This window comes from Dermacentor variabilis, chromosome 5 (genome assembly GCF_050947875.1).
Source record: "Dermacentor variabilis isolate Ectoservices chromosome 5, ASM5094787v1, whole genome shotgun sequence".
Lineage (NCBI taxonomy): Eukaryota > Metazoa > Arthropoda > Arachnida > Ixodida > Ixodidae > Dermacentor > Dermacentor variabilis.
The window spans coordinates 41821129-41835924 of record NC_134572.1 but is presented as its reverse complement, the minus strand read 5'-3'; the positions used below and the strand labels follow the sequence as shown (position 1 = coordinate 41835924).

The 14796-nt window shown below is 43.2% G+C and overlaps 1 protein-coding gene across 1 annotated transcript in view; it reads left to right on the top strand.

The window, feature by feature from the left end:
- The window catches only part of LOC142583505 (uncharacterized), a 79131-nt gene that overhangs the window by 43806 nt on the left and 20529 nt on the right, over window positions 1–14796 (top strand). The window contains exon 4 of the mRNA XM_075693993.1: window positions 6691–6782. Coding sequence (XP_075550108.1) covers window positions 6691–6782 — 92 coding nt within the window. The remainder of the gene's footprint in view (window positions 1–6690; window positions 6783–14796) is intronic.

Below are 14796 nucleotides of genomic sequence, written 5' to 3'. Positions count from 1 at the left end.
AGAGAGTGTAAGAGTGGGGTTGAATATTAATATGCAGAAGGTGAAGATAATGATAAATAGTCGGGCAAAGGAACAAGACATCAGGATCGCCAGTCGGCCACTAGAGACTGTGAAGGAGTTCTTTTACCTAGATCAATTAATCACAGGGAACCCTGATCATGAGAAGGAAATTCACAGAAGAATAAAGATAGGTTGGATCGCATACGGCAGACATTGCCAGCTCCTGACTGGAAGCTTACCATTATTATTGAAAAGTAAGGTGTGCACTCAGTGCATTTTGCCAGTGCTGACATATGGGGCAGAGACTTGAGATCAAGGGTGCGATCGGAGATGGTTGTTCGGCGCGTTCGTTCGGTTACCGGTGCGCGCGATTGGCCTACTCCGCGCCGACGTCGCCAGCCGTGGGGCGCCGCCCCGTTTTTGGTGACGTCAAAATGACGACACGCTCCTGTCAATCATCCGCCCACCGAGCATTTCGTCCGAACGCGACGGGAGTTGAGAAGTTTGGAGCGATCATACGGCTTCGCATGGCGCGTCTGGTGGATTGGATTGGATCCAACAGGCGGCCTTTTCGGCTGAGGAATGGCAGGTTTGAATCCAATTCATAGTTTAATTCTAGAAAATGGCGCTTCCGTTGGAAACTTAGGTTGTTGCGCTGGCTTTTCTAGAGGAAGGAGGAGAGCGGGTGGCGGTGCGAAACGCGTTTGAAGAGATGGCAGAAAGTGAATTCCGGCGTCGTTTTTGTTTCTCGAAACAAATAATTCGTTGGTTGTACAGAGAAATCGACAAGATCATCGGTGCCAGCGAGCCACTGGGATGTTGTCGCTGCCTCTTGAAAAGTGCGCCACTCTTCCCGTCGTTTTTTTTTTTTTCCCCTTCTCGCTGTGCGCGACACCACCTAGGGACGACGCAAAGAACCTAATAGTTATAAATTGCAGTAGTCACACGTACTACTATTTGAAAACGTGTTTGGGCTTGAGAAGAAAAAAATACATTTCTTTAGATAAAGATTTAATTCACTTGGAAGACGAGAAACATTTGGTTTTGTAGTACACTGTTTGCAAGCAGACGACAAACGACGCAAGTAAACTTCCGGGGAGGTCACCGCTTCCTGATTGGCTGCTCTCTCCGCCCCGCTGTCACAAATTTTGCATACTGCAACTCTGTGACGTTGCAGCAACTGAACAGAACGCGTATCGAACAAAATATCTCCGATCGCGCCCCAAGTTAAGAAACGCGCAAAGAGCGATCGAACGAAGATTGCCAGGCATAACGTTAAGAGAGAGAAAGAGAGCGGTTTGGATCAGAGAGCGAACGGGTATAGACGATATTCTAATTGACATCAAGAGGAAAAAAATGTAGCTGGGCAGGTCATGTAATGCGCAGATAAGCGTTGGACCATTAGGGTTACAGAATGGGTACCAAGAGAAGGGAAGCGCAGTAGAAGACGGCAGAAAACTATAGATGGTGCGATGAAATTAGGAAATTCGCGGGTGCTAGTTGGAATCGGTTGGCGGCAGGACAGGGGTAATTGGAGATCCCAGGGAGAGGCCTTCGTACTGTAGTGGACATAAAACAGGCTGCTGCTGCTGCTGCTGCTGCTGCTGCTGCTGCTGATGATGATGATTATGGAGGTGGTGGGCCCCCCCCCCCCCCCCCGAAAAAATATCCTGGGTACGTGCCTGGTGACATCGTCAGCATGTTAATTAAGAATCCAAAAAAAGTTTTGTAAAGTAATTAACCCTAAACGCTCTTCTCAATCCACTATACCAATCATTAATAACGGCGTGCTACTCTCACCATCTGAAACTGCGACTGAATCAAACACGTTTTTCAGCTCTGTATTCACAAACGAAAACCTAATACCACCTGATCTTACGTTTCTTTCAATAAACTCATCTATGAATGACCTTATAATTACACTGGAGGGAATATTATCGGCCATTGATCGGCTTTGAAATAACTCAGTGCCAGATCCAGACGGCATCTGCACAAAGATGCTTAAAAAGATTAAGCCTATAATATCTCCCGTGTTAGCCACCCTTTTCCATCAATAAACAGATACAGTAATTGTACCGGATGACTGGAAGATCGGTCGTATTACTCCCATTTACAAATCAGGTGGCCGATCAGTGTCCTCAAACTATAGACCTATATCCTTGACTAGTATTCCAGGTAAGTTACTTGAGCATATCATATCTTCCGCAGTTATGAAATATTTATCTGAACATAACTTTTTTTCTAATAATCAGCATGGATTTCAGCAAGGACGCTCTTGTGAAACACAACTAATTGAACTTATAACTAATCTTCATCAAGCTGTCCCCGATTCCATAAATATCGACGCCATATTTATTGACTTCAAGAAAGCATTCGATAAAGTTCCCCATTCTCGCTTAATGATGAAACTTAGCCGGCTTAACATACATGGTAAAATTGTTAATTGGATCTCAAGTTTTTTAACCAATCGCTACCAATTTGTTTCCGTAAATGATCAGTTTTTTTTTTTTGCGTTAGCACTAGTTAAATATGGCGTTCCTCAGGGCTCCGTACTTGGACCAATTTTACTCTTGATTTACATTAATGACATCGGTAACAACCTGACCTCTACAGTCCAGTTGTTTTCAGATGACTGCATTATTTACGGACAAATTATCACCTGTGAAGATGCTAATATCTTACAGGCCAACCAAAAGAAAATTTCACTTTGGTGCGAGCAATGGCAAATGGAAATAAATGTTTCTAAAACAGAAACAATGTCATTTACCAGAGCCAGTAACGTTCACTTAAGTTCATATTTTATGAACAACATGTGCATAGAAAATGTGTCTACCTTAAAATATTTGGGCGTCCATATAACTTCAAATCTTACACGGTATGATCACATTGAGGAAATAATTTCGAAAGCAAATAAAACACTTGGATTCATTAGACGAAATTTGTATTTAGCAAGTCAGTCAACTAAACCATTAGCTTACACAGCTCTAGTTCGTTCAAAAATGAAATACGCTTCCATAATATGGAATACAAATCAGACATACCTAATAAACAAGCTTGAATCTTTACAAAATAAAGCAGCACGTTTCATCATTAAAACCTACTCTGAACACCCAGCATCACGGCTGTCAAAAGGTCCCTCCAATTACCCTCTCTATAAAAATAACGACCGTTAGCACTGCTTTCCCACTGCCACAGATTGTATCATACACCGTCATAATTTACAGCATCCTCTTTTAAAACCCCCCCAAAGAATTTTCCCCCGCCTCGACCACCCCTTCAAAGTGTGTCCCATGTTTGCACGTACGAATCTCTTTCGACAATCACCGCTCTTTCTTGCGAATTATCAGCAGAACAAGCTGCCGAAAGAAATTGCTTTTATACATGATCATGACTCATTTATAAGTCATTTGAAGCGCAGTTTAAATACATATGTCGAGTAAAAACAGAATATTGTGCCTTTGACGCATTATAAGTGCAGTTACATGCTTTGCATACCGAGTGTATTTTTCCCATCATGTGTGCATTTTTTTTAATTTTCTAGTTTGTTGTTGTATTCGGTCATACATACTACGGTGTTCTATATAGCCTTTCCCCCCAATTGTGTTTGAAATATCTTGTTGTTAACCCCCCCCCCCCCCCCGCCCTATGTAATGCCCGTATATAAGGGCCTTTAGATTATCTGAATAATAATTAAAGAAAATTATTTTTGCCGAAGCGTCGTCCGACGCCGGATTTTCTGCCACACGGGGCCCTTAACACTATCGCGTTAATACGCTACTTAACTCCGCCGTAGCATCCTTGGTAATGCCGTTGCGTGGCTGAGCTCGAGGTGCCGGGCTTTATTACGGTCGCGGGTGCCGAATTTCGACGCAGGCGAAATGAAAAAAATATTCGCACACAAAGATTTAGGTGCACGTTAAAGAACTCCAGTTGGTCGAAATTATTCCGGACTCCACAACTACGGCGTGCCTCATAATCAGATTAGGGTTCCTAAACGTAAAACTGCAGCTTTTTTATTAATTAAGATTATGGTTACTAAAATAACCACACAGACCTACCTAAAACGTTTACTTTAGCTGAAAGACGCAGAACTTGAACGAAGATGGAGAGAGCACTACGGTACGTTATACATCCCCGACGAAGGGAGAACCTATCTGTCAGCCTGCCATCTGCAGCATGTGTCCCTCGAATCAGATTTCTATTGTTGCGTGACACAGAAGACACTCGGGCGTACGTTGTTATGATCATTGTTCATTGCTTCATTGTGATGGCGTAACGACCGGCTTCCTTGCAGCCATTGTTGGCTTTAGGTTACACGACGAAGAATGCACGAAACCAGCTTCCCACTCCTTTTTTTTTTCGTCCGCGTATGCATAGCGTGTCTGTCCTTCGGGCCATGGCAGCCAAGAAATGCAGGGGCAGCTATCATTTGCAAGGGACAGCTACATCCCTGACCGCAGTCGCAGTGGTTACTTCAGGCTTGTTGTGTGGCATTCTGTCCCATTGTTGTGCGTGAAATAGTGTTTCCTCACTTTGCAGCACTTCTTTATTATCTAGAAAGGGAGAGATGGAAAGAACAGTCACACACGAAAGAAGCCCGCGAATACATCCAAAGTGCCTCGAGCGGCCAGTCGCGCGGCAATTTTGCGTGCATTTGCGGGATTCTGTAACGCTCGGAAAAACTTTTATGTAGCACGTATTGAGCAACAGAAAGCTGTATCGGAAGTTTTTCATGTCGCTCTACAATTTCGTCATTGACACTTTTCATCTAATTATAATATTTGAGAAGTTGATTAATTAAATAGGACACATTATCTAATTAGGAGGAATGAAAAAGAAAAGTAGTTTGAGTATCCCCAAGCGACGGCAAATAACATTACCTTTGTTCTGTCCATCTACGTGGCATTTGCACTTTTAAATCTCGGTGCATGATAGTTGAGACACCCAGTACACACGACGCGATTAAAGTAATTGTTAACTTGCATTTTATACATCAGCACGGCCGATATAACTCACTCAGTGCATTTAAGCGCCTTACATATGCGCCCAAGAAGATACGCACCTGTGAAAAACATTCACAGAGGTAACAGTCTTACGTCCTAACGTGGAGTCATCAGAAAAGATTGCGTTCATAGCCGTTAAGAGCTCAAAAGTGGGTTAGCTGTGTCCATCTGTTTGATTTTTATTTTACGTCACCGTCGTCATGCCCCGCCGCCAGCGTCGTTATGTGATCGTCGTCAGACCACCCCTTATCTCCATGCCTTGAACTTCCCTCTTGGCACATGGAGATGAAAAACGAAATTTCGCCCACCACCACAAGTCGAAACCGCGCTCTTGCCGAAATGTGTGGTTGGGAACCGGATGCCTAGCCACCAAGGTTTCATTTGACTTTGTTGTTGCTCTTTTATGTAAATGAATATAAACGAAAGAGACTCGGTCCCCTATAAGGGTGACGTCTACTCCATCGCACATGATAATAATAATAATAAGAAAAGCATTGTAAAGTAAGAAGGGACGTTATAGGTTCGGGAAAGCTAGAGCGTAATTGGATAAGCGGGTAAATGAAATCCACATGCATATTCCTAAGTACACTGGAATATACAATGACAAAAGACGAGGACAAAGTGCACCACACATATTACCGTGTCCTGGCACGTGCGCTTGTAATGAGTTCCGAACACGCATACCGGGCCGCGGTGCGGTCTGAGATGAGCAGGCTTACACATGAAGAAAGCACACAAATGGCGTAATACAGGCACAGAGAAACAACCGTTGAAACCGGGATCTATCACACAAGGCAGAAAAAAAAACATCTGGGTGATACATATATAAGAGTTTTGGTCATGTACAGCACATGGTAAACAGTTATTCTGAAAGCCTATTTGCGAATTAATTAGTTTGCTATTCTATATGTTTAATTGTATTTTGTACTTCTATTCAATTTACTGTCCTTTATACTTTTTTCTGCACTTTATTCGTCACCGAACTTTGTAACATTGCTCGACTAATTTCTTTATTCGTTAATCTTTAGCGACCAATGGCTCGAGTTATTACGTTTGTTTGATTCATGTGTACGTGTAGAATACGGGCAATAGTTATATTCATTTCTTTGTACCTATTCTACTGTATTTCTTAAATTAATTTTTATACGTCTGCACCGTTGATTTGTTAATTATCGTTTGCTTGGAATCATATTTAAAGTTCTGTAATTTTATTTGTAACAGACTCCCCTATGTAATACGCTCAGCCAGAGGGCATTTAGGGGTAACCTGAATAAATAAATGCGTAACCGAGTAGCCCAGTTCTAACATTTACTCTTCTAGTTACTTTTGTTCTCTTCTTTTGAAGCGGTTAGGAATGTTGTGAAGACATTTGCGAGGCTGCTTTTGTGTACACGTGCTTTTTTTATCGTTCATATGTCTAAAATAAAGTGACTTTACTTTGTATGAATACCGGATGATGTTATTTGAACAGAAAATCGAGAATCGTCTTATCATATGGAACTAAAAAAAAAAGAAAGCCATGCCAAAGGTGAATGTGAAAACGCTAACAGACACAGATTTACGCAGTATGTAGGCAGCAGGCAGCTCAAATCTACAGCTACTGTTCTCCTTGAGATACGGTTGACTTCCCTCGTAGTTCCTAATTTCGTACGGCCCTTAGTATAGTTTCTCTACACCTGTTCCGCAGATGCGTCTGTACCGACAGAGACAGTGTCTCCCTGAACAGCTACGCTTTCGAGCACACGAAAATGCAAGGTCACCGGCACAACATGGACTGTGGTGAGCATCAACTTCTGGTTATATGGTGAGGTCTCCCTGACCTTAACATTTGAATGTGGAGAAAAGTGTGCGGTTAGATCTGAAGTGATTATATGCACCTCACGCTTCACGGACCACATTGGTACCACTTCAGGTTATTCAATGGACGTCGTCAGACGCATTTTAACCTGTAATCGTGGCGGAGATGGTTCTTGCAGGCCTTTTTAGCCTTGGTCATGAAACACGCACACGCACACGCACACGCGCGCACGCACGCACGCACGCACGCACGCACGCACGCACGCACGCACGCACGCACGCACGCACGCACGCACGCACGCACGCACGCACGCACGCACGCACGCACGCACGCACGCACGCACGCACGCACGCACGCACGCACGCACGCACGCACGCACGCACGCACGCACGCACACACACACACACACACACACACACACACACACACACACACACACACACACACACACACACACACACACACACACACACACACACACACACACACACACACACACACACACACACACACACACACACACACACACACACACACACACACGCACGCACGCACGCACGCACGCACGCACGCACAAATACAAGACTCGCAAAAATAGAAAACTCTTGGTTCTGCAAAATGACGAACATTTCAGCAAATAGAAAGAGCTAAAAGAATAAAAAGACTACAAAAAGTCACTAAATAAAGAAATTTAACGGTTATCACATAGTTGAATACGAGTGCGAAGTTCCTTGGCTGAAGAAGCATTTACACGTTCTTTATTAATTGTGTGTGAAGGAGATATTGGCAACATGGATGACGCCCTCTACTTCTTCTAACTCAGTTCAAACAGCACTTATGAAAAATTGACTGGCTAACAGAAACAAACGATAAAATAAATAAAGACGGTACGTAACAAAGATATGCTGGCTAAAACAGTCACAACAAAGCGATACAACATCAAGAGAAAAGGTGTAAAAATAGGTCCGAAAGCGCTAGGGGGCGGGGGGGGGGGGGCGGAGTCATCTATACTTTCATACGCTTTTAATATGTATGATAGAATATGTTGCAATGACTGTAATTTAAAGCTATTATGAAACCTCGGGACATACTATGTATCACTGTATCGCGTATTGTTATAACATATTTTTTTGTGTCAGAGTCATGGTAGGCACTAGGAAATTCTGGAAGGCAGGCAGACAAAGTAAAATGAATTCAGAAGACGAGATATATAGAGATGTTCTATTTTTATGATGTCCTGCTTGAAAAAGGCTGGCCGTGTTGTCTCTAGAAAACCAATGCTATTAATATGCCGAACTTTTTTTTTGTGGAGTAAATATTTTCATGTTATTCGTCTTGTAGTCACCCACATATTAGCTACAGTACTTTAAATGGGAAGCAAGTAAGGCCTAATAGATGCCTGGTTTTGTTTCAGACAGTTCTTTACAGATGTTTTTTTTTACTGTGTTTGTCCCAAGCAAGGTTCGAAGAGAAGGAAATGCCTAAAATTTGTTATTTGTCAACAGGTTGAACTTCATAACCGGCATACACTAAATATGACTATTTGTGGATGTTTTATCTCTCGCGCGAAATAATGTTACTATAGGTTTCGTAGGATTTATTCTTATTCTTATTCGTAGACAGCTTATTGCGTAATTCATTACATTTTCCCAATAATTCATAATAATTGGGGCGAGAAATAAGAACAGCCGCGTCATTGGTGTATATAAAACTTTTTGAGTGCTTTGTAAATATAAGGAATAACGTTAACGTAGAGGTGAACGGGAAATATCAAAGGGAAATATTGAGTCACGCTAGATTGAAAGATTAAGCTTCTGTAACTGGGAATTCATCATTCTGAGCGAGAACAGAGTTTTTGTAAGCGAGAAAAGGACGGAAATGAAAAATCGGAGCTGCAGCACCTATTTTGGACCTCTTATATGGCACCTCTTATATGACATCTGCATTTGGATAATTCCGAGAGAGGAGCAGAGAGGGCGGTCGTGCGGCCATTACGTCAACTCGTCCGTTTTGGTGCGGATGCTTCAAATCGAGGAGCAGCGGCAGAACCGTCGGTCGTAATTTTCTACGCAACTATGTCAAATAGGGGTACACAGAATACTATGTTAGACTTCTAGATAAGTAATCTATAGATCTAATTTGTCTTAATATTTTACTTTAGTGCCCCTTCAACAAACATGGAATCCAGTACGCTTTCATGTGGCATACTATTTAGTAAAGAAAAAAAAACCTTGACTTTCCTTGTTTAAATGCAAAGTGATCGTTGCTAGTCAGTCAAGTAGGATTAATGTGACATTAGCAGAATGCCCCCATTTATACGTTCTCTTTCTCTCCGAGCAGTGTAACAAGCTAGCGGATAATTGCCTAAGGCCAACCCACCCACCGTTCGCCAAATAGATCACTTCCTCTTTCCCATGTAAATATTTCCATGGCTCTTGCGAAAACGCCATGCGCTACATGAATCTACGTAAAAAGTATGTATGAACGTACATAAAAGCCTTCTTAAGAAGAAAAGAAAAGCCTTTTAGCCGTATAGGAAGTTATTCTTGTACAATACCAAAAAAAATGCCAGTCTTATCTCGAGAGGAGGCTTGGTAGACTAGGAAAGACGAAAAATAAAATGAAATAAAAGGTGGCCACGCCACGTTGAAGTATCTGCGCCAGCTGAATGTGACGTCGTAGATTTGACGGCGTCTAATTGTCAGTCCTACTCGATCGTTTATTCGTATAAAGGTGGACCGCATTGTATTCAGAAGAATCCGCAGACTTAGCATAGCAGCTTTGAAAATCCTTTACTGCGACAAAAGTTAAATAAGAAAAAGCCTAAATAAGAAAAAGATATTTTGAAATACATGACGTTGACGGTATGTACCGGCTCTGTGGTTCTAGCGCGAGAAAAAAAAGTTTTCTGTTTCTGTTACTGTTTTACTACGTCTGTATTTTCTGTTTTAATACGTCGCCCCTTATGGAGAAATGAACAAAAATGGAGTTTTAAAATAAAGAAAGCAGCAGTTTCGCCCGAAAGGCGAAGCATCGATTGTGATAGTAAATTAGTAGACGTCTATACAAAATAAGGACAGTAGCTTTATCGGTTGCGTACGCTCGTAAACATTCCACTACTAACTAAATTAACGAGCGTGGTGTCATGCGTGTGCAGCAAAAATAAACACACCTTACTAGATGAACGCGGACACTCGCTGTCAAAACAGTGGCATGAGGAACAGCGGCAGGAGCAGCGAGTGAATTGACCTTCGTGCTGCCTCTCGCAAGCGGTGAGAAGACGTTGCACGCGAAGCTATCAGCCCTCGACGCACCTGGACTCTATACTCATCGCAGATTGCTTTCGAGATAAGGCCCGCGCAGACGCCCTCAGCCGCGTCATGCGCTGCCACCGCCGGACTAGAAGCCCATCTTTCGCTGCCTTGCGCGCGGTATAAAACGGCGTGCGTCCTCCCCGCCTTCCTCTTTTGCGTGCTAGATCAAGCCACCATCCTCGGCGCATCCTCGCACGCTTTCACTCGCACCTGTGGCATGCGTTACGCGGCCACGGTGGTATCGCACGTTATACAGAACATCACGGCGACGCCGGAAATGCGTCAAGAGGGTCCATATAATGGACATTCCAATAATACATGATCATCTTCACGAGCGTCATTTTCCTTTCAGGAGGGTACGGGGACACGACTATATATACTTGAAAAAGTGCGCTCAACGACTGCTGTGTCGTCGCATGAGGAGCAAAGGTGGGAGAAGGATAGCTTAGCCCTAAAGAAATTCGCAGCCATTCCTCGGCACAGGGCCCAGGAAAGAATCATCTTCATCATCACACCACCACCACTACCACCACCCCCACCATCGTCGTCGTCGTCGTCGTCGTCGTCGTCGTCGTCGTCGTCGTCGTCGTCGTCGTCATCATCATCATCATCATCATCATCATCATCATCATCATCATCATCATCATCATCATCATCATCATCATCATCATCATCATCATCCTGGTTACGCACCCTGCAGGGCAAAGGCCTCTCCCATACTTCTCCAACTACTCCGATCATTGTGCCATGTTCTCCCTGCAAACTTCTTAATCTCATCCGCCCAACTAACTTTCTGCCTCCCCCTGCTACGCTTCCCTTCCCTTGGAATCCAGTCCGTAACCCTTAATTACCATCGGTTATCTTCCCTTCCAATTACATGCCTTGCCCATGCCCCATCTCTTTGGTGATTTCAACTAAGATGTCATTAACTCGCGTTTGTTCCCTCACCCATTCTGCTCTATTCTTATCCCTTAACGTTGCATCCATCATTCTTCTTTCCGTAGCTCGTTGTGTCGTTCTCAATTTAAGTAGAACCCTTTTCGTAAGCGTCCAGGTTTCTGCCCCGTACGTGAGTACTGGTAAGACACAGCTATTATATACTTTTCTCTTGAGGGATAATGGCAACCTGCTGTTCATGATCTGAGAATGCCTGCCAAACGCACCCCAGCCCATTCTTATTATTCTGATTATTTCCGTCTCATGATCCGGATCCGCCGTCACTACCTGCCCTAAGTAGATGTATTCCCTTACGACTTCCAGTGCCTCGCTGCCTATTTTAAATTGCTGTTCTCTTCCGAGGCTGTTAAGCATTACTTTAGTTTTCTGCAGATTAATTTTTAGACCCACCCTTCTGCTTTGCCTCTCCAGATCAGTGAGCATGCATTGAAATTGGTCCCCTGAGTTACTAAGCAAGGCAATTTCATCAGCGAATCACAAGTTACTGAGGTATTCTCCATCAACTCTTATCCCCAATTCTTCCCAATCCAGGTCTCTGAATACCTCCTGTAGACACGCTGTGAGTAGCATTGGAGAGATCATATCTCCCTGCCTGACGCCTTCCCTTATTGGGATTTTGTTTCTTTCTTTATGGAGGACTACGGTGGCTGTGGAGCCGCTATAGATGTCTTTCAGTATTTTTACATGCCGCTCGTCTACACCCTGATTCCGTAATGCCTCCATGCTGAGGTTTCGACTGAATCAAACGCTTTCTCGTAATCAATGAAAGCTATATATAAGGGTTGGTAATATTCCGCACATTTCTGTATCACCTGATTGATAGTGTGAATATGGTCTATTGTTGAGTAGCCTTTACGGAATGCTGTCTGGTGCTTTGGTTGACAGAAATCTAAGGTGTTCCTGATTCTATTTGCGATTACCTTAGTAAATACTTTGTAGACAACGGACAGTAAGCTGATCGGTCTATAATTTTTCAAGTCTTTGGCGTCTCCTTTCTTATGGATTAGGATTATGTTAGCGTCCTTCCAAGATTCAGGTACGCTCGAGGTCATGAGGCATTGCGTATACAGGGCGGCCGGTTTTTCTAGCGCAATCTGCCCACCATCCTTCAACAAGTCTGCTGTTACCTGATCCTCCCCAGCTGCCTTCCCCCTTTGCATAGCTCCCAAGACTTTCTTTACTTCTTCCGGCGTTACTTGTGAGATTTCAAATTCCTCTAGACTATTCTCTCTTCAATTATCGTCGTGGGTGCCACTGGTGCCATTGGCGTTTGATTCAGTCGAAACCTCAGCAGTCATGGAGAACTCCTCAGCCACTTGAACTATCTCATCCATATTAATAATGATTTGCCGGCTTTGTTTCTTAACGCATACATCCGATTCTTACCTATTCCTAGTTTCTTCTTCACTGATTTTATGTTTCTTCCGTTCCTGAGAGCATGTTCAATTCTATCCATATTATACTTCCTTATGTCATCTGTCTTATGCTTGTTGATTAACTTGGAGAGTTCTGCCAGTTATATTCTGGCTGTAGGGTTAGAGGCTTTCAAACATTGGTGTTTCTTGATTAGATCTTTCGTTTTCTGCGATAGCTTACTGGTATCCTGTCTAACGGAGTTACCACCGACTTCTATTGCACACTCCTTAATGATGCCCATAAGATTGTCGTTCATTGCTTCAACACTAAGGTCCTGTTCATGAGTTAAAGCCGACTACCTGTTCTGTAGCTTGATCCGGAATTCCTCTATTTTCCCTCTTACCATTAACTCATTGATCGGCTTCTTATGTACCAGTGTCTTCCGTTCCCTCCTCAAGTCTAAGCTAATTCGAGTTCTTACCATCCTATGGTCACTGCAGCACACCTTGCCGAGCACGGCCACATCTTGTATGATACCAGGGTTAGCGCAGAGTATAAAGTCTATTTCATTTCTAGTCTCGCCATTCGGGCTCCTCCATGTCCAATTTCGGCTATCCCGCTTGCGGAAGAAGGTATTCATTATCCGCATATTATTCTGTTCTGTAAAGTCTACTAATAACTCTCCTCTGCTATTCCTAGAGCTTATGCCATATTCCCCCACTGACTTGTCTCCAGCCTGCTTCTTGCCTACCCTGGCATTGAAGTCGCCCATCAGTATAGTGCATTTTGTTTTGATTTTACCCATTGCCGATTCCACGTCTTCATAGAAGGTTTCTACTTCCTGGTCATCATGACTGGATGTAGGTGCGTAGAACTTTAAGACCTTCAATTTGTGCCTCTTATTAAGTTTCACAACAAGACCTGCCACCCTCTCGTTAATGCTATAGAATTCCTGTATGTTACTAGCTATATTCCTTATTCCTTATTATTCCTTATATATTCCTTATTAGTCGGGAATGCGACTCCTAGTTCTCATCTCTCCGTTAAGCCCCAGTAGCACAGGACGTGCCCGCTTTTTAACACTGTATATGCTTCTTTTGTCCTCCTAACTTCACTGAGCCCTACTATATCCGATTTACTGCCCTCTAATTCCTCCAATAGCACAGGAAAGCATATGTCACCTTGAAAAAGACAAGTCCACTTGTTGAAACGCTGGCTCTCGCTTTTACTTTGTTCTCGTTTTGCTTATCGTCTTAAGCTTGAATTTCCCACCTTCCCCGTGTTTTCTATGTATTGGGTGGTTTCTTAGCATTCCTCTTGTTACGCTAGGTGTCAGCAGATGCCTGATTGGTTTGCTTTGCCTCCTCATAGAGGCCGCGGGAGTTTTGAAGCACGGACATTGAAAAATGTATGGGAATGTAGATATACAGCTCCACTGTAAAAAGCAGCGTTAGAGCGTGGGCGCACCGTGTTCTTTTCCGTTACAATGCATAGTGAGGTTTCTTTTCGACAGAGCCGCCTGATAACGCAGGTATCCAGGGGAAAAAAAGAAAGCGATTGGTGGTAAAGGGGTATACAGATATAATTGATTTCGTAACTTGATCGCCTTTCGGGGCTATGACTTCTGGAGGGGGTACAATAGTTCATTGTGCACTGGAGCTTTCTCGTTTCCCACAATAGCAAAATGACGGGGTGCCAATCGAAACCTGAGCCCAGCTTCTCGGTTCTTTTATGAATGCGATAGCGACTGTTTTGCTAAAATTGTTGTTCGATAAAAGTGTGTCTCATAACTTGAAATCAGCATGCGCCGCCAAGAGAAGCTAGTATAAAAAAAGAAATTGTATAAGGATGCGGAAGATTGTTGCGAACTTTGTTAAATGCGACTCGCACTTATGCTGTTGTGGTGACCGGACTGCAGCAGCAGCGGTTATCATGGGTGTTATAATATGCCAGCACGTTGTCTGTTAACATGTTAAAAATGTATGTTAGATTGGACTGTTCATGTTCACAGCGACATTGGAACGCTAGTTGTATTTCATGTCGAACGAGAATATTACACTCGAAATGGCGAAATCCTAGAGCTATTCTTGAAGTGGGCTACTATTAGTTAATTAGAACTTCTACATCACCATTGTGAATGTTTCTATTTATGTTGTTCATCAATTCTATGTTTGGCTCCCATATTTCAATGTTAATTTGTTCTAGGAACGCGGCACCATACCTTGTTCAGTGATTTCTTTATAATTGTTACATGTATCTGTTGTGCCGTACAGACTTGGCAAGCTGACTGGACAATCTTTCTTCACAAACGCCTGGGTTCGTATTTCTGCAAGACAGAAACTAAGAAGTGTTTGATTGATTGATTGAT